This window comes from Apus apus, chromosome 14, assembly GCF_020740795.1.
Source record: "Apus apus isolate bApuApu2 chromosome 14, bApuApu2.pri.cur, whole genome shotgun sequence".
NCBI lineage: Eukaryota > Metazoa > Chordata > Aves > Apodiformes > Apodidae > Apus > Apus apus.
In genome coordinates this window covers 10,695,853-10,717,632 of record NC_067295.1, presented here as the reverse complement: position 1 = coordinate 10,717,632, position 21,780 = coordinate 10,695,853, and the positions used below count along the sequence as shown (strand labels likewise).

General features: G+C 40.5%; 2 protein-coding genes across 6 annotated transcripts in view; one reads left to right on the top strand and one right to left on the bottom strand.

Moving 5' to 3' along the window:
• The first annotated feature begins 633 nt into the window (after window positions 1-633).
• On the top strand, window positions 634-9,871 carry SNN (stannin). 2 transcript variants are annotated; one of them, XM_051632580.1, is made up of 3 exons: window positions 634-715; window positions 1,675-1,806; window positions 8,030-9,871. In XM_051632580.1, the coding sequence occupies exon 3, from the start codon at window positions 8,114-8,116 to the stop codon at window positions 8,375-8,377; it is 264 nt and encodes an 87-aa protein (XP_051488540.1). In that variant the 5' UTR covers window positions 634-715; window positions 1,675-1,806; window positions 8,030-8,113; the 3' UTR covers window positions 8,378-9,871. The 2 variants fall into 2 exon arrangements, with proteins under 2 accessions (XP_051488540.1, XP_051488541.1); XM_051632581.1 differs by lacking the exon at window positions 634-715 and having other exon boundaries at window positions 8,035-9,871.
• Window positions 887-21,780, bottom strand: part of TXNDC11 (thioredoxin domain containing 11) — a 37,169-nt gene continuing 16,275 nt past the window's right edge. For 2 of the 4 annotated variants that reach the window (XM_051632574.1, XM_051632575.1), the window contains 5 exons: window positions 20,242-21,025; window positions 17,769-17,914; window positions 16,447-16,556; window positions 14,683-14,763; window positions 10,114-11,323 (listed from right to left, as the gene is read on the bottom strand). In XM_051632574.1, the coding sequence (XP_051488534.1) occupies window positions 10,702-11,323; window positions 14,683-14,763; window positions 16,447-16,556; window positions 17,769-17,914; window positions 20,242-21,025 (1,743 nt within the window). In that variant the 3' untranslated portion in view covers window positions 10,114-10,701. Of the gene's footprint in view, window positions 1,568-5,683; window positions 5,768-6,927; window positions 7,022-10,113; window positions 11,324-14,682; window positions 14,764-16,446; window positions 16,557-17,768; window positions 17,915-20,241; window positions 21,026-21,780 lie in introns of those variants that run through there. The other 2 variants (XR_007890914.1, XR_007890915.1) reach the window with 2 other exon arrangements.

The following is a 21,780-nucleotide window of genomic DNA, read 5'->3' as shown; positions in this document are numbered from 1 at the left end:
AGGGTGAAGAAACCTAATATTGAGCAGTTTCCTAATGCATTTAAATAGCTTCTGCACCACCACGGAGGGAATTACTAAATACAATGGATGTGCTGGGAATGCGATCATACCAGGCCGCTCGGAGGCAGATGACAGTCCGGGAGGCCCGTCACACAGGCTGCACCGACCCCCCGCAGGAGGCCCGGCCTGGGCGGGCGGCCCCCGCGCCCCCCAAGCACCGTGGCGGCTCTTGGGGCGGCCTCCTTGTCGTGCTGCTGAATGGAGAGCCGAGAAAGGGCCTCCTGCGGGGTCAGGGCGGCAGCTCCGGGGTTTCATCCCCGCTGGCCCCGCTCCCTTCAAGGAGGTGCCTGCGGGGCTGCCCAGCGGCGTCTGCCCGCCCGGCCGCCGCTCCCTCACGCCCCGCGGCCGCTCAGGGCCGAGGCGGGAGGGGCCGTGCGCCCTGAGCGGAGCCCTCTGCCTCCGCTTCGCCTTCCTAGGGCCGCTTGGCCCCGCTCCCCGAGGCCCGCCCAGCCCAGCCGCCGCTGCGGTCACGGACAGGGAAGGCAGGGCCGCCGCGCTCCGCCCGTCAGCTGTTGCTGGCCGGGCCCTGCCGGGAGCCGATTGGCGGCCGCGCCGCCCGCCCCGCGATAAGGAGGCGCGGGCGGGGAAAGGAACCGTCGCGCCCGCGCTGGCACCGCTGGCTGGGCCGGGGACGGGAGCGCGGCTGTGGAACACGGTGAGCGCCTGGGGCGGGCGGCGCGGCGGGATCGGTCGCGGCAGGAGGGCGGGGGAGGCTCGGCTGGGCGCCGTGCGGGGCCCCAGAGCTCGGGTCGGGGTCGGGGCCGGGCCCGCCGCGCTGCCAGCCAGGCCGGCGATCGGCGGGGAGGGCGCGGGTCGCATCTCGGAGAGGGCCCTGGGGGGCGGCAGGGACACCAGGAGAAGCGAAGGGGCCGCCCCTGCTGCCCTGCCGCCCCGGGCCGGGGCCGCCCCTTCCCGGCGCCGCCGCGGCGGAGCCGCTCTTTGTGTCTGCGCGGCCCGGCGGGAGGATCCGCGCTCCGCCTCGGCCCCGCCTCGCTCCCGAGGGGCTGGTCGCCCCGCAGGCCTCTCGCCGGCCCCGAGGGGTGTTTGGGGCTGTGCCCCGTCCTCCGGGGGCTCGGGCCCCTTCTCCCGGCGCGGCCGCGGCCGCCGCGCTGCAGTCACAAGGCGATGCCTCGGCTCGGCGGCAGCTCGGGAGGGCGCGGGCCGGGCCGGCTCCTCTGGGCTGGGGGTGCTCGTCCCCGCTCGCCCAGCCCCGCAAGCTTGGTGCGAGGAGTTGGGTACGTGCTTCAGGAAAAGTCTCAGCTGACCAGTATGTTGACAGTCCTGGGATGTAACAGCAACGTGAGTTGATCAAAATACATCCTGTGCCTTCCTCTGAGCAGTCGCAGTGTACCGTGCTGTCTCGTGCTCTTCCTGACACAAAGGCAGGTGTAGACATCTGTCACCAGATGTTGCTTTTGAATAGGCCTGAAGAACTCGGAACAACTTCTAAGACTCGCCTTGATGAGCAAGTAGGTGACACGGTATTGGGTCCTCTTTCTGTGACGGCCTGTGCCAGAAACCAGTGGTTAGATGTCATTATGTAACTGGAAAGCAAAGAGCAGAAGGGACTCTGGATACAGAGCATTTAGAAACCAATGTGATCCCTCTCCACAGGTTGAGGGGAGGAAGGAGGAGGAAGACTTGCCAGACAAGATCCAAAACCACTGCAACCTAATTTTTCTGATAAGCTGATTCTGAAACTGAGTAGAGGACTCCCAGCACAAGCCCTGGAGCTATTTGGTGCAGGTATGTGATAGGACTTTTTGAGTACTTGCAGTCTGAAGATGAAGACTCGAGCCAGGTATTTAAAACTGCTTGAGTATCAGAAATGCATGGGCACTATCTAGCTGCTGATAAACAAAGCCATTAAAAAACCCAAACCACACATTGGAGAACTCCCTTTGAATGCATAAACAATTTTTTTTTTTTTAGTCAGCAAACTTCATGTTGCAGTCTTAGGAATTTTTCAAATATATCAAGAACTAAGCTATGCCACAGGATACACAAAGTGTGTTACTTCTGATGAGGCAATGTCAGAAGTGACTTCTCTGTGTCAGAACAGACTTCTCACTAGAGCTCCACATGGATGAGGCATTGACAAATACAAATCTAGAGTGTGACTTGCCAGCCATGCAATTGCCTCTGAAGCAAATATGGTCTTAACACCAGAAACCTGTTCCTGGCTCTGCCTGATGGGCAGTTACAGTATAAAGCTATTGCACTTGCTCCCCTACTGAGGTCTGCCTGCTCTTGAAACTGCGTCACTGTGATTCAGAAACTTCCTGCACTGCTCCCCTCTCTTCATTTTACTGTAATCTGTAAAATACTAACATCTGTGTTGTTCACCTTCGTGTAAAGCTTTACAAGTGTTTCTCAATTCAAGTATAATACACTACTACACCTCGTGGGAACTAACTGCTGTTCCAGTCAACATTGTTAAGTATCAGCTTTCATTCTAGTGCTTCTAACAGTTGCTTCAATGTTGAGTTGTCCATAACTAATTAGCCGCTGAAAAGCCTTTTTTAGCTGCCTTCCCTGCTCTTTTATTGCTCATCACAAGTATAAAGGTTGGAAGGAGATTTGCATTGAAGGCTTGTACTAAACAGCTCCCTGCCTCTAAAATAGCCTCTGGCCAAACCCCAGTTTATGCAAGGTAACTTGGCTTTATCAGAAAGAGGTGGCATTAACTGGAGTTAATTAAGAATAAGTGATTACACTTTTTTGGAAGTGGTGAAGCCTGAGCACTTCTTTATTTTAAAGGCCTAACTGTATGGCTGGGTAGCATGGGTGCTGCATATGCTTGTGTGCCAGGGGTAAAAGTACAGCTGTGATCTGCCCAGAGGGTTTTCCCTTCATCTTCCATTGGCAATAAGGATGCTCTTGTGATGAGTATGCAGCATTCCTCAAAAGTAATCTTACTTGCACATACAAGAGAAAGCATTTTTTAACAGTTAGTAGCATGTAGTGCAAGCTGCTGTTACTTTGTCTCTTAAAGGTAAAGTGGAGGCTTTTTAACTAAGCAGTCATTAATATATTTTTTAAGATGAAGAACCCCCCTGCAAGGGCAGGGGCACCTTCCACTAGACCAGGATGCACAAAGCTCTGTCCAACCTGGTCTTGAACACCTCCAGGGAGGGGGCATCCACAGCTTCTGTGAGCAACCTATGCCAGTGCCTCGCCCACCATAACAGTAAAGAACTGATTCCTAATGTCTCACCTAAATCTACCTTCTTCCAGTTTAAAACCATTACCCCTTGTCCTATCACTACACACCCTGGTAAAAAGTTATTCTCATTTCCTTTGCCATTATAATTTCCTTGAGTTGAAAAATTGTAATAGGAAGTATACCTTCCACCTTCCCCTCCCCAGTCTTAAAAAAACAAAGCCCGAAGACTTGATATACCTTAAACATAAATGCTTAAGGACTTTGGTATATATGTGTGAACTATACTAGGCTTGCTTTTGAAGCCTCTTCCTATAGCTTTGGCTTCTATGGTAGCAGTATTTCTTTTCAGAAACATGCTTGTAGGCATTAATGATAGCAAACTTAGCAGCAGAATGCGTATAATAATGAAAAACTGGGTTTAGGAACTAATGCCAGCCTTGCATTGAATGTCCCCTAGCAGCCTTCTGCAATTTAAACTGCTTTTCTGTTTGTCCTTTACTTACAGCTTCTGAATTGGATAATTAAACTTCACAAATGAAGTTCTGAGTAGAAGCTGGTATTAGGCAAAAAAGAAAAGCAGTTATTTAAGGAAAAATGGTTTATAGCTGATGTTTTTACTGCTTGATTGCTGTTAGAAGTGAGGCTATTTGGAGTCCCCACCAGTGAATCTGACTAACTTTGCTAATGAGTAAATATACTTAGATGCTTGCTTTGATAGCAAGTGTGCTGGAAAGGGGTGTAGTGCTAGAAGCACCACCAAGTATATATGGATGGTGTTAGCAATCCCTTTGAAGAGCAGGAATTTACAGCTTTTAATATCTTGCAGTACAAGTGATAAATAAAGTCAGTGCTGCTTCTGGTATTCTCATGGGCTTTTTTAGCTCAGGGATGTTTTAAGGGAAAAGGGTGTCTGGTGACTAGTTGTAATCTCCTTCAGATGACTTTAAGGGGATCTACCAAATGCAGTATTTTTTCCATCAAGAAGAGGACGCTGAAGACAGCTTAATCTCAATTTTGATCAGAATTGCTGCTGGAAAGAACAGTGAGGTTGGAGTTCTGGGTCTAGAGAACAACACAAACCAAAGGCCTGTCTTGGTTCTTACTAGTACAGTTCCAACATACAAATGTACTGTACTCAGAACTAAGGCTACAGGAGAGCTTTAGCTCTAGGTGTACAGTGACCTAAAGCCAGAAAAATAGCAGCATGAGCTAGCAACAACACTAGCTTTCAGTGCCAGAACACTGCAGGTGTTTGAAACAAAACCATCCAAAGGTAATAAAATAACAGTGCTACCATTTCAGTTCCTGTCAGGCACCATTAGCCAGCTGTTTGTGCCACTGTGAATCTGTAGAGGTGCCTAATACCAGACTTTATATGTAGGGTGCTGGCTTCAGACTGCTTTGAGTGGGAAGAAGAGGATATGCCAGCAGAAGGAATGACTTCTATACTTCTCATGGAGAAGTGAAGTGCTTTTAAGAAATGACCTTGAGTTTTATCTGGATGTCCTTTCCCTGGAAGGTGAATATCCATGGAATAATCTTTCCAAAGATATGTAGGTTTTCACCTATGATTCTCTTACAATTCAGTGGTATGGTGCAAAAATGTGAGGAGCTTTCCAGGCACTAGAAAGGGGCTTCTTGATGCAACCCCATTGTCTTGACAATGTGAGATCACACTTGTTTCTCTGCCTAAAGGAAATTTCCTGGGCAGTATATCCAGAGGAAGTTGTTCTCCTTTCTGCCACTGAATCCAAACTGATGCAGATCCTTTGATTTTTCTTTTAATCAGATCAAAAAGCATTCAGAATTTTAAAGGTAAAACCCTATGGATTTAGCCAAGAAAAATCTTTAGGAGGAATCTAAGTTGCTGTGTTGCACTTGGATTTGGACTGGAAGTTGTTTAATAAGGGTCAATCAGTCTTCTGCATCCTGGAGGTCCTGGTCCTCCATGTCTTAACACTGTGAACCTTGCCATATCAAAGCAAAATTACTGGAGACACAGGAGAGCGTAACCCAGCTAGAAGTAGCTTTTTAGTGTAAACTGAGTGTTGGTGTATATCATCCTGCCTCAGGACAAGTCCTGCAACTTTCTTTTCTGTTTATGTCTAATACTGGTAACATCCCAGCTGTCTTGTCTGAACTTCATATATTCTAGGAAGCAAAAGCTCTGTGGGAGTTGCCACTGCCTGATGAGAAATGAGACTGATGAAGACCTGTCTGATTTTTGTTTAGTTTAACATTGGGGTTTTTCCAAAAGGTAGATTTGCTGGGGTTAATTGCCTCACAACTTCAAGCAAGCAGTAGCAGTGTTATTAAGCAGCAATTGTGGTGTTAAAACAGCAGTGTCCAAGAACAGTAAGTGCTACACAGCATTTCACACAGGACAGCAATAAGTGCCTAATCTTGTAACTCTTCTGAACTGCTTTTGTGCATACTTTTTTCAGGAAAAAAACCCACCTTCTCAAACAGTGCACTTCCTGGTCCAGCAGTACTCCTCAGGATCCCAAAAGAAACAGGAATGACAAGAGCCCAGTGTATGACCTGATAAGAGAAAGCTTTGTCTCAAGACAGATGCCTGCACTCTTAGAGCCCTGAATCTCCCTCAGATAGGAACTTAACAGACCTGCCTGTGTTTCCCAGGTCAAACTGAGACCAGCTGTGGCTGTTAAAAAGTGTGGGGGAGAAATAACTTCTGTTACAGTACAGCTTGATATAGGCCCAGGGGATGGTGATGAGCCAAGTTTCATACCTTATATAGCTGATTCAGTCTACTCACTTGAAGTCTGGCAGAGGGGTAGCATTTGCAATGTTAGTTTCCAGTATGAAAAGCAATTTTGTAGGTGACAGTGTTTAGTTCTAATATAAGGTCATGTGCTGCACCAAATGTCTGAAGAGAAACACTGCTAGTTGGTGGTTATTGCTGCTAGCAACTGTGCAAGCTGCAGAAGTGGGCTTAATGTGGACATGCAGTGCCTGTACAAGAAGCAAGGTAAAGCATCTTTTATGCCACTGTGGCTGAATCAAGCAGAGCTGCAGTTCAGACATGCCCTGAGGAAAATGAACTTGATGAGAATCACTTAATCATGCTCAGCTGATCACCCTGCGTTGACCAAGCACTGCAGAACAAAGATGATCATGACAAAAATGCTACACCTCTCCAGCTGCAGTGGGCATGTAGCTTTGCTGAGGACATGTGGTGTGATTAGTTTTGTTTTTCTGGGTCAAAATCAGGTCTGCAGGACTTGGATGGTTAAATCAGGTACAACAAAAGCTATTGGTTGCTGTACTTTACATGGCTGGAAATGCAGTCAGTGTGCAGCTTAGTTGTGATGCTGGATCCTAAAGACATGCATGCTGAACTTAGCTTTAGTGGATGTGTCCTTGCTGAAATGGCTGTGGCAGTGTGCATGGGTCTGCCATTCCATTATGACCTTCAGGCTCAAGGCTGGTTAAGACATGATTTCTCCTGAGGAGTTTATATGAAGATGCTGCTGTTGCAGCTGAGTGACTGCAACAAGGATGGTGAGGAAGAGCCTTTCCTGGAAAGGTATGTGGCCCTCAACAGACTGCCACAGCAGCCAGAAGATATCCCAATTATTCCATTGCTGGTCAGTGGCTATGTGTTAGCTGAAATGCAAATGTTATTCTGCACTTGCAGGATTCTATCTGAGGTACCCGAAATTGTAGTATTGAGCCCTAACCTGATGCTTGCAGCAGGACAGTCAAGATGTGTTCCTAGGCTGGACTGGCTCTGGTCTCTACTGAAGTCTTCCATGAGTTTCTGTCTTGGTAGAGCTAGGGTAGTAGGGGAAAAAAAACTTAATCAATGACTGACTTTGCCTTATGTCCCAGTCGAAGTGGAGGAATGTAAAGCTACCAACTTTGTGAACAATAACTGAAATTTAAGGCAAGGCTCACAACTCATTAAATAATACTGTGAATTTGGAAGTAGCAAAAGACATTCCCTATACATCTTTGTCTTCTCTGCAGCAGAGTAAAATAAAGTCTTGGAGCTCCTCTTGTCCCGTTTTCCTGCCTGCTGCTTCTGTTTCCACTTCAGCTGCAGTCCTAACATAGTACCTTGCTTTTGTCGTTTGTTAGTCTCCAGTAAGTCTAGCTCTACCTGCTTCTTATGAAAAACACATTAACATCTGTTGTTTTTATCAGCACCATGAGTAACTAATTACCATGTAATCAGCCCTTCTTAAACAGAACAGTGTTATGGACAGGCTTATAGTAGTGCATTAGTATTGCAATTACCTTTGCAATTAGCTTACCAATCCTGGAGGTGTTAGTATGAAAGAAGGATGTTTGTCAATTTTTTTAGAGTCACGTTTCTGACTCTTAAATGTACTACTTCTGTAAGATTCCTTGAGGAAAACTAACTGCTACCCTCTCATGGGTTTGAAAGCTCACTCATGATTTTGCATGTGTACTAAATAGTCTTAAATCTCTGTACTAAACTGTATAGTGTCCATACTGTCTGTTATGTGTCTTATCTTCTGTCTCCCAGTAAAAATTGTTACCTCTTAGCAAGCTGGCATGCTATCTTGACAGGCATGTCAACTGCTTCATTAAGTCTAGCTTTCATTTGCTTTAGCTTGATGTAGAAAGCTGACCTGCATCTTCAAAATCAGTTTGTTGAAGAAATAGCTTAAAATGAGCAAGGACTGCAGGAGTGTGAGAAGCTCAAAGCACTGAATTCAAGAGGGTCATGTGCCATTGTAAAGATACAAACCACAAGTATAATGTTGCTGAATACAGTAAAACTGCACAGCTTCATTAAGTGTCTGTTTTTTCCAGTGCAGGAGTTTGAAGATGCTGCATGCCTGATTCTGAGGACAGAATATTCTGCTTAAAGAAGTCAGACCATCTGAAATACTGACCATGTCTATTACAGATCCTAGCACCTCCACTGGAGTGGTGACTGTTATTGTCATTCTGATCGCTCTTGCAGCTCTTGGTGCCTTGATACTTGGCTGCTGGTGTTACCTGCGTCTGCAGAGGATCAGCCAGTCTGAAGATGAAGAAAGCATTGTGGGTGAAGGAGAAACCAAAGAGCCCTTTCTTCTGGTGCAGTACTCTGCTAAAGGACCTTGTGTAGAGAGGAAAGCTAAGCTAACTCCAAATGGCACAGAAGTACACAGCTAACTAGGAACAGTGCATGTATATGGACTATGCTTATGATGTGTGCAACCAGCAGATGAACCTGGATACTGTGAAGAACCTGGTCACACACACACTGCTCATCAGAAGACACCCTGATGAGAATTAAATATGCTTTGTTTGCAACTGCACGCACTGAGAAGTTGCACTTTGCACCTAATTCCTCTGACACCTGGTGTAATGTCCATTGCTGGCAATGGACACAGGGATATATGGGTGTGAAGATACCACTAGCATTATTTGTTACTTGAATGTTTAGCTGAGCCTATGTTGATGGAGCTACTACTGTAATGTGAACTAATTTACAACTGTGAACTGTAAATAGGCTGCCAGAAGCTTTCTGCTTTGTGTTCCACAGCATATGGGAATAACATGATGCAAATCTACATAACGTATGAGGGGACTGATGAACCACAACTGTAGATGGGATTCCAGACTTCCAAAACCAAATCTGCAGTTAAGGCTTGCTTCTGCTACTAACTTGAGTGCACAGCCATAAAGTCAGAACTCCTACTGTTAAATTTACAGGACTGATGCAGAATACTTTCTTTGAAAAGAAGGTAGAAGCCTTCAGTAACATGCTGAGGGAGGAAACACAAGAGTTACAAGAAAGGAAGTTGTTTTCTTTAGTTGCAGCTAGGTAGGTTAAGCTTTTGGCTGCTAGTAATGAGTTCTCTAACTATGTAGCTACTGCAAGGAAACTGCCATTTTGATGGATTCCAACCTGGGAATTAATGATGGACATTGAACCCTTGGAGATGGTCCAGAAGGTTTCCAGAAGTTTGAAATGGCAGTAGAGCAGGCTCTTCTCTTCTTTAGGTCTGCATGCACAAACTGCAGAAGTGGTTACTTATTAAAACTGGCCTAAGTGCAACTAGTATGAATTTTTCCTAGAACCCGTTTGTGTATGTAACAGTTAGGGTATATGTTAACAGCCTGTTGTAAAAAGGCATTTTAGTCTACACTCAACTATAGAATTCAGTTAATTGTATCTTGTAGATAACTCTTGGTTTAACTGTGCTACCACAAAATGAGTTTCAGTCTTTCCTACAAAATCAAATGTTCATATGGAAAAGGAGATTGCTGGTCAGCTTGTTTTTAGTTTTTAGCTAGCAATGGCAAATCCTTCCAAATAAGGACATCCCTTCCATTTCCTGTTCTGTGCTATAGCTCAGCTATAGGAACTGTAAAAAGGTGTTAAATGGGAAGTTCTGGACTTTAAAGACTTAGGGGATGGGGAAAGGAGGCAGAAGGGGGAGAAGAAACACTGAAGCACCATTGGCAGCTTACATATTCTAAAACTTGGGCCAGGCACACATGCTTTCAGGCCACTGACCTATTTTATATGACTTAATACAGCTTCCTTTGCTGACTACAATTTTTAAGCACTTAATTGTCTAGGAGAAAAAAAGCTACTGTAAATCTGCTCGCTAAGATAGGTTACAAATAGTGAAGTTGAAGTTCTTCAGCTCTCTAGGAAGCATTAGACTTGCTTTTTGTACCTATATATATGGAATAAGTAAGTAATTAATGCTGTCAGTAGCAAAAAACCTCCTGCTGTTGCCTCTTGAGTACAATACAGAGTACAGCTGATAAAGGGCTGTTCTTCATCTGGCACATGCTTTTTTTTAAGATGCTAGTCTCATGAGACCTCTATGAGACCCACACACTTAAAATTGCTGTGTTCTAGACCTTTTGCAAATAAGGGAGAAAAGGAATAATTCAGTAAGACTTTCTTTAGTTTTCAGCAGAGAACAGTTCACACATGGCTCTTACAGGTTTCAAGACAGCCAGATAACTGGTATACAAAAGTGATACAAAGTGCTGAAGTTCTAGAACAGAATAGTTGTAGCAAGATGAATTTGTTCATTCAAGTTTACTGATTGCACAGATGAAGTATCTCTATTTTAATGCAGCAAAGAGAATGCAGTCTAAGGGACAAACTTCAGAAATAATGGAAAAGTATAAATCAAAGGTCTGATTTCTCCATCTGTAAGAGAGCCAGTAAAAAAATAACTGGTCCTTAGTCAGAGATGCTTCATACTGCTGCCCCTAAAAATCAGCATCTTTAATTTATAGGGATAGGTGTTTGCAAGTTAGTGCAATAGTAAAGTGCAGAAAGTGTTTTCCATTCTCCTCTTCTCTTTAGACGTGGGTATCACATAAGTTGCTCAAGTATACAAAAATATCCCATTTGATTTTTCTTTTTTTAGATCATGTGGGGGAAGATGTCTTTATTTACAATTAATTTCAATAAAATTTGCATAAATACCTACCCAATACTGTATCATTTGACTTTGTGTAAGCAATCATTCTGTCCTGTTGCCACTACTGTGCTCTGTGGTATCAATATTATCAATCCTTTTTTCCTCTGATGTGGCAGTAGCTGTTGAAACTGATGCATCGTTATCTTCAGAAAGTGTTTGCTCTGACTGAAGGGAGTCTTTCATTTCATCTTTGCTCTGTAGCTTTCCTTCCCTTGATGCCACCAGGATTCTCAGTAAAGTATTTTCTTTTAGGAGGTTTTCTGATGCATCAGCCAATTCTTGAAGCTTTTCAGCCATTTCTAATAATTCCCGGTTCTTCTGCTCGTATGTGGCCTGTAACTGCTCACTGTGGAGCTGCAGAGTCTTGTGCTGCTTTTCCAGTGTGTGTTTTTGCTGCTGTAGTCTATGTTCCTCTCTCCTAGCTTCAAAAAGCTGTGCTTCAAGCTGGTCATGGGCCTGATGAAGGGCACTGATTTCTGACCTTAACTTCTGAATTTCTCTCTCTAAGTGGGAGATGTGTCCTTGCTGTAGAGCTCTCTCTTTATGTAGGCATTCTTTGGTACAGGACTCTGATGAAGAGAGACTTGAGTGATGCAAAATAAATTTAAGGAGATTTGGAAGGTTAACTGAAAAGTCTTCAGGGAACTTCACACTTTGTTCCTTCCTAGAAAGACATAAGTTAATATTAAAACATTCAGATAGATAATTATTTTATCTAAGCATCTGCTGTTCAACTCCCAACTTGTTAACTTTGGGTTTTTTAATCAGTAGTTGTTAATAAAGCAGCTAAAGGAAACCTGAACTCATGTAATGAAGACAGAGCACATAGTACTTCTCTTTAATGAATGGTTTAACTGTATTCCTGTCTGGGTGCTGTAAGCATCTCTGCACTGGACTGGCATTTCTCTGAGAGAAAAATTTTGTCAGATTTCAGGAAAAAATTTTCACTCAAAGTATCTTGATTATGAGCCTGAAGGACATAGGGTAGCATCCCTGTTTGGCAGGTGTGCTCAGGGTGCACTGATAGGAACATTTGTTGATACACTGAAGGAGAGCACTGAAGTGTCACTAATTCTATGTACTTTGTTAGAAGTTAAGTGCAGATGTATAAAGCTATGTGATGGGAAACATCTATTCTGAGCCCATGTGTGTTATCCTGGAAGATGAAGCTTAACGTGCTCTAACATCAGAAGGGGTCTGCAAGGAGCAGAGAAACACAGTTTGCTCTTAAACAGGAAACATTCACTTCAGTCAGAAGCAAGGGCCTTTTGCTGTCAAGTTCCTTCTTTGTCTTTATGCCACTGAGGTGATCAATGAAGCAAACCAAACAAGTTAGGTTTTACATTTTTTTTTTCTTTTACCCTGAAGCTCATGATATGGCTGTGAGTGCTAAGCCCAGCAGATGAAGAGGTAGGCCCATTGCTTTCTGCAACTCTTACTTTTAACCTGACAGAAAAGTCCAAGCTGTTCAAAGACCAACAAGTACCAAATTTCTTCCTCAAGACTAACACCACTGAAAGACACCTACAACCTCCAGCTGTGTCAAATGTTAAAATTATTGCCCTCTCTGGACTGGCTGCATACTTCCAACACAAAACATAGGAGGCTAAACTGTCCCCTGAGGACTAGACAGGAACTAACTCTTGACCTTGTACCAGTAAAGTCTTCAACCTTTCACTCAGTGTGTTCCAGTATAACATGAGTTTGCTGCCTCCTGACTATTGCAGTAGAGCTACTTATACTTCCAACTACTGGTTTAGCTTTCACCAGTCAGCAGCTTAGTTTACTTCCCTCTGGTTGCCAAATTTGTAACCAGATTACTGGTATGCAGCATACAGTCAGACGGGTTAATTACACAGGTCAGAAAAAGGACACAGGATAAATAAATAAAAAATTATTCCAAAGCAAGAAAGCCCTATTCAAGTAGAATGCCTCCTGCCTGAAGTTTAGCACTCCTGCTCCTGTACAACATACACCATGGACAACTCTGTCCCCACAGGTGTGACATACCTGGTCTAGTGAGGTGTCCCTGCCCATGGCAGGGGTGTTGGAACTAGAGGACCTTTAAGGTCCCTTCCAACCCAAACCATTCTATGATTATATTTCCGAATTGCTTACCCTGTGCATCTGGAACAGGGGAGTTAGTTTGTTACCTATTACAGTTGTCTCAAAAATGCTTTCAGTGAAATCCAACTCATTAGCCTATGGCATATAAACATATGCTAATTTCATTTATTGGTAACTACTTACTGTATTTCAGGTAGAAATCAGATACCGTATTTTATCAATAATTCTAGAACTTTAGCCAGATGAGGCTCCTGTTCATCAAAATTAAGCTATTTCTGGAAGCATAAGCAACATGATTTTTCTTCTCCTGAAGACTTCTGGTGATCAACCAAGTTACTCTTGTAATTACCATCAGCACTTTCTCAGCTGACAGTCAGCTCACATCCAAGTTTAATGAATCATGGCATGATTTAGGCAAAGAATAGTCTACACTAGGACAAAATTTACTCTATACATTGGTAATATTTTTACTACATCATCATTATTGATCAAAAACACTGTGTTATCACAAAAGCTAAAAGGTTATTTAAAAAGAGTTAATTGTCTCATAAGGCAAATGTGTAAGAAGCTGCACAGAAAGTCTTAATGAGAGACACCTTCTATCCAAAATTAATATATGGCTACTCTCGTAGTGCTGATAATACCAATACTATGAAAACCTAATCTTGATTACCTAGATGCAGCAAAATGTGAAACACACTATACAGGAAAATCAGGAAACAAAACAATGACTAGAGGTAAAGTACCTTTATTAAACCAGCTGGAACATTACAAAAACAATCTTAGTAAAACTATTAAGTCTGTCACTCCAGAAACAGTCTAGAGCTGCTTTATATAACAGACCAAGGCAAAATGGTAATCTACCAAAAGAAATAGGGAACACACAGTTCCTTTTATTACCGGCCCACTCTTTGTGCTTTTCTCTACCTCACCTTCCTTGGTTTTTTTTATTCATCCATTCATAAATCAATTCCCTTTCTCCAACTCAGCTCTTTCATTATCCTAAAAATTAATCTCAATCCTAGTTCTCTACTTGAAACTACACTTGCCTATCCTACACTCTAATTCCTTGAACTCTTTCTCTGAGGTCTTGCTTGCTGTATATAGTTTCACTTCAACAGCATGTACACCTTGTTTTACTGCTAATGTCCTTTGGATATCTTTCTCTGTAGGTGTTAAACTGCTACTTAAGCTTCATTTGTTTTCTCTTAAAGAAACAACACAAGGCTTCTAGAATGCCAAAAATCTGCAGCTGCTGCTGCGATTCTCCTTCACAGATTAAATCCATGGTTATACTTCCAAAGGATGCATATGGCCCTCCTCTACTACTCAGATTCTCTACTTCTTTTTAAAGACAGTTTTTTTATTTTAAAACAATCTAACGATCTGTCTCCTCTTCCTCTGTAATGTCAGGATTAAGTTTTTGCTTTTAAATAAGACTAAGCTTACTTACTCTCCATTTGTGCTTATTTTTTATTTTTGTCCATTAAAAACATATCAGGCAAATACCTGCATTTTATTGCAAGAATTCATTATAATATCTTTTAGATCTCATGCAGGTTAGTCAATTAGAGGCTACTAGATACAAGCCGCTCTAGATCTACACTGCACCACCATCTATGCTCCTTCTCCATTCCCCTCTCCTCTAGTCACTCATTAATTAAATAACATTAAATAACAAGGTTAGTTATACAGCTATTCATACAAACAATTAAATAATGACCTTTGGAGAGAACATTCACTGCATATCATCAGCTATCCATGTCTCTTGGGGATATTGTTGTTTTGGTTTTTGTTTCGGTAATTTTAAAATCAGAATATACATAAAGTAAGAATGCATATATAGAAATTAATTACTGTTTGGCTTTCTTCTCTACTAACACATGTAACCAGGTAATTATTATAAAACTTAGTAAAATGAAAGGTAAAAACCCACAGGGAAAAGAATTACACTACCTCTGATGAGGAAAAAATAAAATAGTTGGGAGACGGTCTGTCATAAATTCCCATGGAAGGTCATTGCGGGTGATGTCAATTCTGTTGAGAAAAGACACACTGATGAAGAGAACAGGCAGATGAACAATCTGTATTTTCTTGTAAAACACCTTTTTAGGGATTGGGAAGAAGGAAATACAAGTATCTGTGGAAGTAAGTCTAAATGTGTTATGTCAAAAATATGTTGTGCTTGTGAGTCAGCAGAATTAATTACCAATATTCAAGATTATGAATCTCAGTTTGACAAACGTCTGAGAGTTTTTTTCTTCTAGAAAAATATGTACAGTATCGCAGCTGCTCTCACGCAGCAATTAAATTGCACTCTCTTTATGTGCACATCTTCACTGGGTACACTCCTTCCCTCTCTGAAACACACAGACCTAACTGTTTCAGTGCCAAGACAAAGTTTTTCTATTCATTAATTTGTTCCTCAAATACAACTCTATGAATATTTTTCCCCTCAAGTAGTTTTGGGAGTAAATTACTTTGCTTCTTCCAAGGAAAACCACGTTCTTAAAGGCATATTTTTTTCTAAAGCTTATGTAGAAAGGACCACAATACTTTGTGAATGAAACACCCGTTCAATTGCTTGCTCCACGTTTTCTCTGCATTTTCAGGTTTTCTTCTATTACAAGTAACATTCTTATTAAACAAAAAAAATTATTATGGAAAAAACCCAAAGACAATCACATCAGCAATACTGCAATAAAAATAATAGAACAAATTAGAGAACTTCAAAGTCAGGAAAGAGTATGGATGTAGATTTGGGAGTAGCATTGTATCTGTGGGAATAAAACTGCAACTATAATCAGGTGATAACTCCAGATTTTTAATTGCTTTTTTTTTTTCCTGTGTTTCTCATGCTGCCTGCTAGAGTAAGTTCAGTCAGAATGAAATGAGGATGCAGTCAGAGCAGATGTTCTAAGTACTGGTGAATTACCAAATGCATGAACAATAACGTTTGGGTTGTACTTAAACATTAAAAACTCTGGAAATACCAAACAAAAACATGTCATATACACATACATACACAAATATATTTTAATTTCTATAAAATACATAAATATACATTTAACATATCCATATATATATTAAAATATACTTATGAACTGTTTTCGCTGGGATGGAGTTAATTTTCTTCACAGTAGCTTGTACAGTGCTATGTTTTGTATTAGTTATTAAAATAGTGTAGCTAACACAGGAATGCTTTGGTTACTGCAGAAATGCACTTCCCCAGCATCCAGGCCTTCTCTGTTTCCCACTGCCCCCACAGGGAAATGAAGGGGGAGAGTGAGAGTGTAGCTGTGTGGGGCTTAACTGCCCACCAGGGTTACCCCACAACACCACATACTTTGCCTAATTCAAACAAGTTCTCTAATACAGTACTACAGGATGCAATTATCAATTATCAGAGAAGGGTAAAAATTACTTTCTGCTGCTTATTGATTCACTTTCTAAAATTAGGAAGCTTCAAGGTGAATGGCACTGTTTTAAAAAAATCATGTTAATAATTTTGATCATTTGCATAACTACCTCAAGTGAGATTGAAAACCACCAAATTTATACCCAGGAAATCAAAATCATGTGTTCCAACAGAAATGACACAGATGACATTCACAACTACTGATGCAAGACTGCAGAGAGAAACAAAGTAATTATTTCTAAGGCTGATGACCCAAATGAACTTCTATTATTCTAGAGAGATGAAATTATAATCATTTTTACCTTGCCACAGTGAAATTATCTGGAGGCAAAAGACGAGCAAGCTGAATAAAGATGTGATTAAGAGAAGCACAGAATCCACACCACTGTGCATAATAGAGCAGCAAGACATTCTGGAAAATGAAATGGAGAAGAGTTTGATTATCAATTGTAGTTCATCTTGAGTAAAGGAGGACTAGTCTTCAAAACATTCAGAACCCTTAAAATATGAAAGTATATCCTAATGTTAATAAACTTTATTATAAGCTATTTACTACTGCCCCCAGTCTCTTGAGTTAACACACAAAAGCTCTTTCCATAAAGAAGTAAGACAAAATGAAGAGGATTATATAGATTATTTAGTTTAGGATCACTCCCTCTAAGTGAAAATGTGCCAAACTTTACTACACTTCCAAGATTGTTTTGCAATCTTAAATTCCTGTGTATCTAACAGTGACTGAATACTTCATATGGGGCAGGGGGAAAGATGACATCTGGACTTCTGCTTTTTGTCTCTAACTAGGCAAGGCAGGAGTTAGAGCTGCTGGAAACCAATCACTGCAGATGCACGAATCCAGTGCAGACCTCAAAGGCAATGGTATAAATCCTTACTATCACATCTTTAAGAAATTAATTTAACTATTGTTCAGGATGACATCTTATGTGAGAGTTAGGGGTTTTTCATTATGTGCTTCCAAATAATACCTTAGTTTTAAAACCCTTTTTTTCATTATGTCTACTTTGCAGTAATTTTTAACTTTATTTAAAGAAAGTTTGCTTCTTTTTAAAGTGTAACATATAGAAAAAACGGTGGTATATTTATCTCCTTTGAGGTATGAAACACAGAAAATCAGAATATTCTTCAATGTTACCTCAAAAGCTTATGTATTTACCATATTATCCTGCTACAGAGGAAGAAAGGGACAATTCAAGTAGCAGATTTTTTTTTTTTTAAATTAAAAATCTGTATTTCAAACACAGGAAAAAAATGACACCTCCTGCACACAAAGAAGGAAAAAAACAAACAAAAAAACCCACAACACAAAGCCCAAAAAGCCAACAAACCTTCAGCTGTGGCAGAAACCTGTCAGGCTATTAGTTGCACAGACTGTTTGATTCTTTTAATAGCAGATGATCTTTTGAAGATTTACTTAATCCAATCCACTATTCCAAATTGCCTTTTTTTTAAAAAAAACCTTTAAAATTATAAGAAGATAACACATTTTGTGTTACAAATAAGCCAAGTACAGCAATGTAAAAGGAATGAGACCCCCCCTCCCAAAAAAAAAAAAAAAGTCAGAGGAATGATTTGCAAGAAACTTTTGCAGTAAGAATGTGTTATGTACCTTCTCACTCAAAAAAACAGTATCATGAAAGGTATTAGCAGTCAGTTCAGTGATTACACGATGCTCGTGAAAATGGATGGAAGGGTCATCAACAAGATGCCTTTTCAAGGGACTGTAGAGAATACTGAAATTTTTTATGAAGTTCTCTGAAATGAAATTGATACATAACAAAGTTATTTCAGTTTCACAAATACGACATTTTGGCAGTTTTTACTTTGTAGTTCAGAAGAAATTAACAGAGAAAATACAAATTCAAACCTGGTTTCATGTCATTAATGTTTGACATTTTGGGGGAAACTCTTGAGCACCCACCACTGACATGAAAGCAAGATAAAATTTCAGTTTTTTGTTTTGCTCTTTACAGTTTTCTCTTGCCACACTGCTCCCTCATCTTGTTTCTACTTCTATTCAATGTACTACAATAATAATTCTCTTCCCTCCTGATGTAACCACACACCTGGCAAGTCACAAATAGTATCCTCTCACTATTTTTCACTTCCTACGTTGGAGTATTTTGTGCTTATCTTGAAGGTTCCACTTAATTCCACGTGTATTTGCATTTATTATTTAATTTTTAATTACTTTTACTATAATTCTTCTTTTGCTTTAGACCTTTAAAGACTGTGCTACTCCCATGCCAATATCACCAGCCACCTTCTGTTTACCAGTGACCATCTTCCTTTTAATTTAACTTTCTCCTTAGTTTTAAACTATTTAAAAAGCAGGTGGCCAGTGATAAAAACTGAAAACAAGCTCTAAGACCTCAACTACCTTCAGCTACACTACTCTGAGCCTGGACCATGTTCTCTAAATTGCTGCAAGATATAGACTGTAACCTTTATTTCCATTTAAATAGAGAACTATTATTCTGTACATTATAAAGTAAGGATATTCAATAATCAAGACAAAAAATATATCAAACACACAAAAATAATTATTTGACCAAATATAAACATATTGTGCTGTTAGCAGTCCAAAAGCTAGACACAAGTTAAAACTGGCACTTTTGTACATACATAGAAAATAGCAGATTTATTTCTGCAATGCAAACAACAGTACATTTAATTTTATATTCACTATTCAGCATTTCACTAAATTCTCACACCAGACCAAAACAGTGTTTTTCTTTCTAGATCTCCAGATTCAGAATATCTATGCATAATAAAGGAGGGGGCCAGCTGAAAGACATAGATCTGAATTTTTAGAAACATCTGTTAAAACCTAAATCTGTTAACCATATTAAAGAAAAATCTGGTTTATTTTAAAATATGAACAACTAAGAGGCTTAAGGAAGTAAAAAAATAATTTAAAAACCCATAAAAACCCAACATAAAACACAGTGATTCCTTGAAAAAATACATAGAAGGAAAAATTTTCCAAAAGTTCAAATAACTTGAAATAGAAATTTAGTGAGTGTTTTCAGCAGAGAAACCCACATCATGCTCAGGAAATCCTGTGACTTGAAAAAAAACTATGAGACAGCATGTACTGGGAGCAGAAAGGGGAAGGAAATCTCTATCTCCTCACTCTGATCTTAAGTTTTCCTAAGTATCCTTTTATGGTCACTAGGGTTTTACTTGTTTTTCCAGAGTGTTTTTCTGGGGGGTTGGGATGGAAACAGGCAGGACACAGGGCTGGATGGGATTTTAATAAGAATGTGGCTAATTGTTTTATGTTGTGCATACTTTTGTACTTACAGATGTATGGCAAAATGAAAGTGTAATTAATGCTAGAAGAATTATATTGATATACCTTGAACAATTTAATATAGAATTGACCTGAATTTACTTCCATATTTACTTACACTGCAAACATTAAAATCTCCTGCATTTTCTGAAGGTGCACATCTTTACCATAGGTAAATGCATGTGGTTAGGCATGTGTCTTATTGAATAACTTGCAAATACATCAGAACTCCAGTCGTTGGGTTGGTTGGGTTTTTGGTGTTGGTGTTTGTTTTTCTTTTTTTTTGAATTGGAGGAGGACAAAATAATTTGCAAGTTGGTTTCAGAGGGCAAGATGAAAGGCTAGCTTCTGCTGCTAAGTGGGCAGGATCTCATGAAATTCTCGGATATTTTACTACACAGAATAGCTGAGCAAACATGACCACCATTAATATACAAATGTGCTCTGTAATATCAAATGTTTAGATGCTTCTTAAAAAAAAAAAATACTATGCAAGTTAGTTTAGAATTTACAAATTCCTTCAATGCATTGGGCAGTCAAGAATCACACACTTTGAGGTCCACTTTTAAAGCAAATTACTTTTGATATAAGAAACTTAGTTCTTACTTCATCTGGAACACGATTCTACTGCTTGGTTAACTACTAAATAAATAAGATTTATAAATTATGATTCACAATGATGACTGTGGTCTCACTTTTCAAAATGGCATTGAGTTTTCTTTCCATTCATTTTCTTATTTCAAACCTAATTTTCTTATTTCAAGCATTTGTGTAGTGACTACCATACCAAGGGTAGATCCAACAAGCGACTGGTTCTGATCCAGGACATAGTGCACTTCTTCCTTCAGGTCAACAATTGCAGCAAATTCCTTAAGATGAGTAGATCTTGATGCTCCAAGTCTCTCTGCATATATCCAAAAAAGATTTGAATCCAATAAATAGAGATTCAAGGTTTTGTTGGTCCTGCAGCTCAGACCAGTAATGTTAGTGCCACTAATATGAAGGTCAGGAATAAAACAATTCCTATCCTCAATGTGAGGAATAGAATGTTGGGTGTTATCTTTCTTCCCATGGGAAGAAAATGCTACTCTGGGGGTCTGAAAGATGGTCTTCTCAGAACTGATGAATCCTAAAAAACGCCTGTTTACTGTCCTGCAACATGCAGTGTAGTAGCTAAAGGGACTATAGAAACTTAAGAAATTGCTGCATTCTATGGTATTTGATAGAACTTGAAAAAAGGTACGTTCCTGGAGGTAGAAAGAGTCCAAAGCTGCTTCTATCTCTAAAAAGTTACAGTGTGGCACATGGACTTTATTTGGTTTGACACCAAGTGTCTGGTTAATGCAAAGCTCACAGACATTGTGAGTTCTAGATATTGAATGCCACTGGGGAAGCACCACCGTGTTACAGCACGGGTACTTGGTTATTGAAAACGCTTCTGGTGATTTTGTATGTGCATCTGGTACAGAGGAATCAAAAGCTGGTGAATCAGTGTCTCCTAAGTGTTGAAGATCTGGCTCAGCTGCCTGGCTTTTATTACAGTTGTGGTATTCCAAGGCCACTTTGGTAATCTACAGCAAGGAAAAAAAAAAAAAAAAAAGAGAGAAAAAAGCAAAATTAACTGTACATACTTCACTCAAATGCAGTTATCTGTTGCAGCTTTAACATATACACAATTGGAGATGGAATTTCAGAAATATGAAACTCCCCTTTGTTCTTACAAAAATTATAGAAGGCTCTGACTTTGGAACAAAGTTAAATTTCCAGATATTTCAGTATGTAAGAATTTAATGTACAGAAGAACAAAAAGCCAGTTTAAAATATTTTCAGTCCACTACAGTGATCTCAGGGTCCTCTTTGCATTATATTCACAGTGCAATAACACTACATTTTAAGGTTAAATCCCACTGCATGAATCCTTAATAAGTACAGGTTCCTGAATTTCCCTTATCTTTCAATACAAGGCAAAAATAAATAAAAGCACTCTCACATTAAAAGGGAATTGAGATTTTTCCTGGTATAGGTGGTGCACAAACTTTCTAGCAATCTCGAACAGTGTTGAAGCAATGTTGTTATTCTCCCAGCCATGGCCATAGAGTTGTAACACTGCAGGTGTACTATGCATATAGTAACACATGACTTACTGGGAGAAGAAAAAAAAAAAAAAGAGGAAAAAGAAAAAAGCCTTCCTCTCAGTGCACACCTTCCTGTGCTGTATCACCATTTTGGTTTCATAGCCAAGCAGCCAACAGGCATGTGTATGGGCCATAGGGAGAATTCCCTTTCTAGGAGGTACGTAACAGAATAATCACAGCTCATTTCAGTC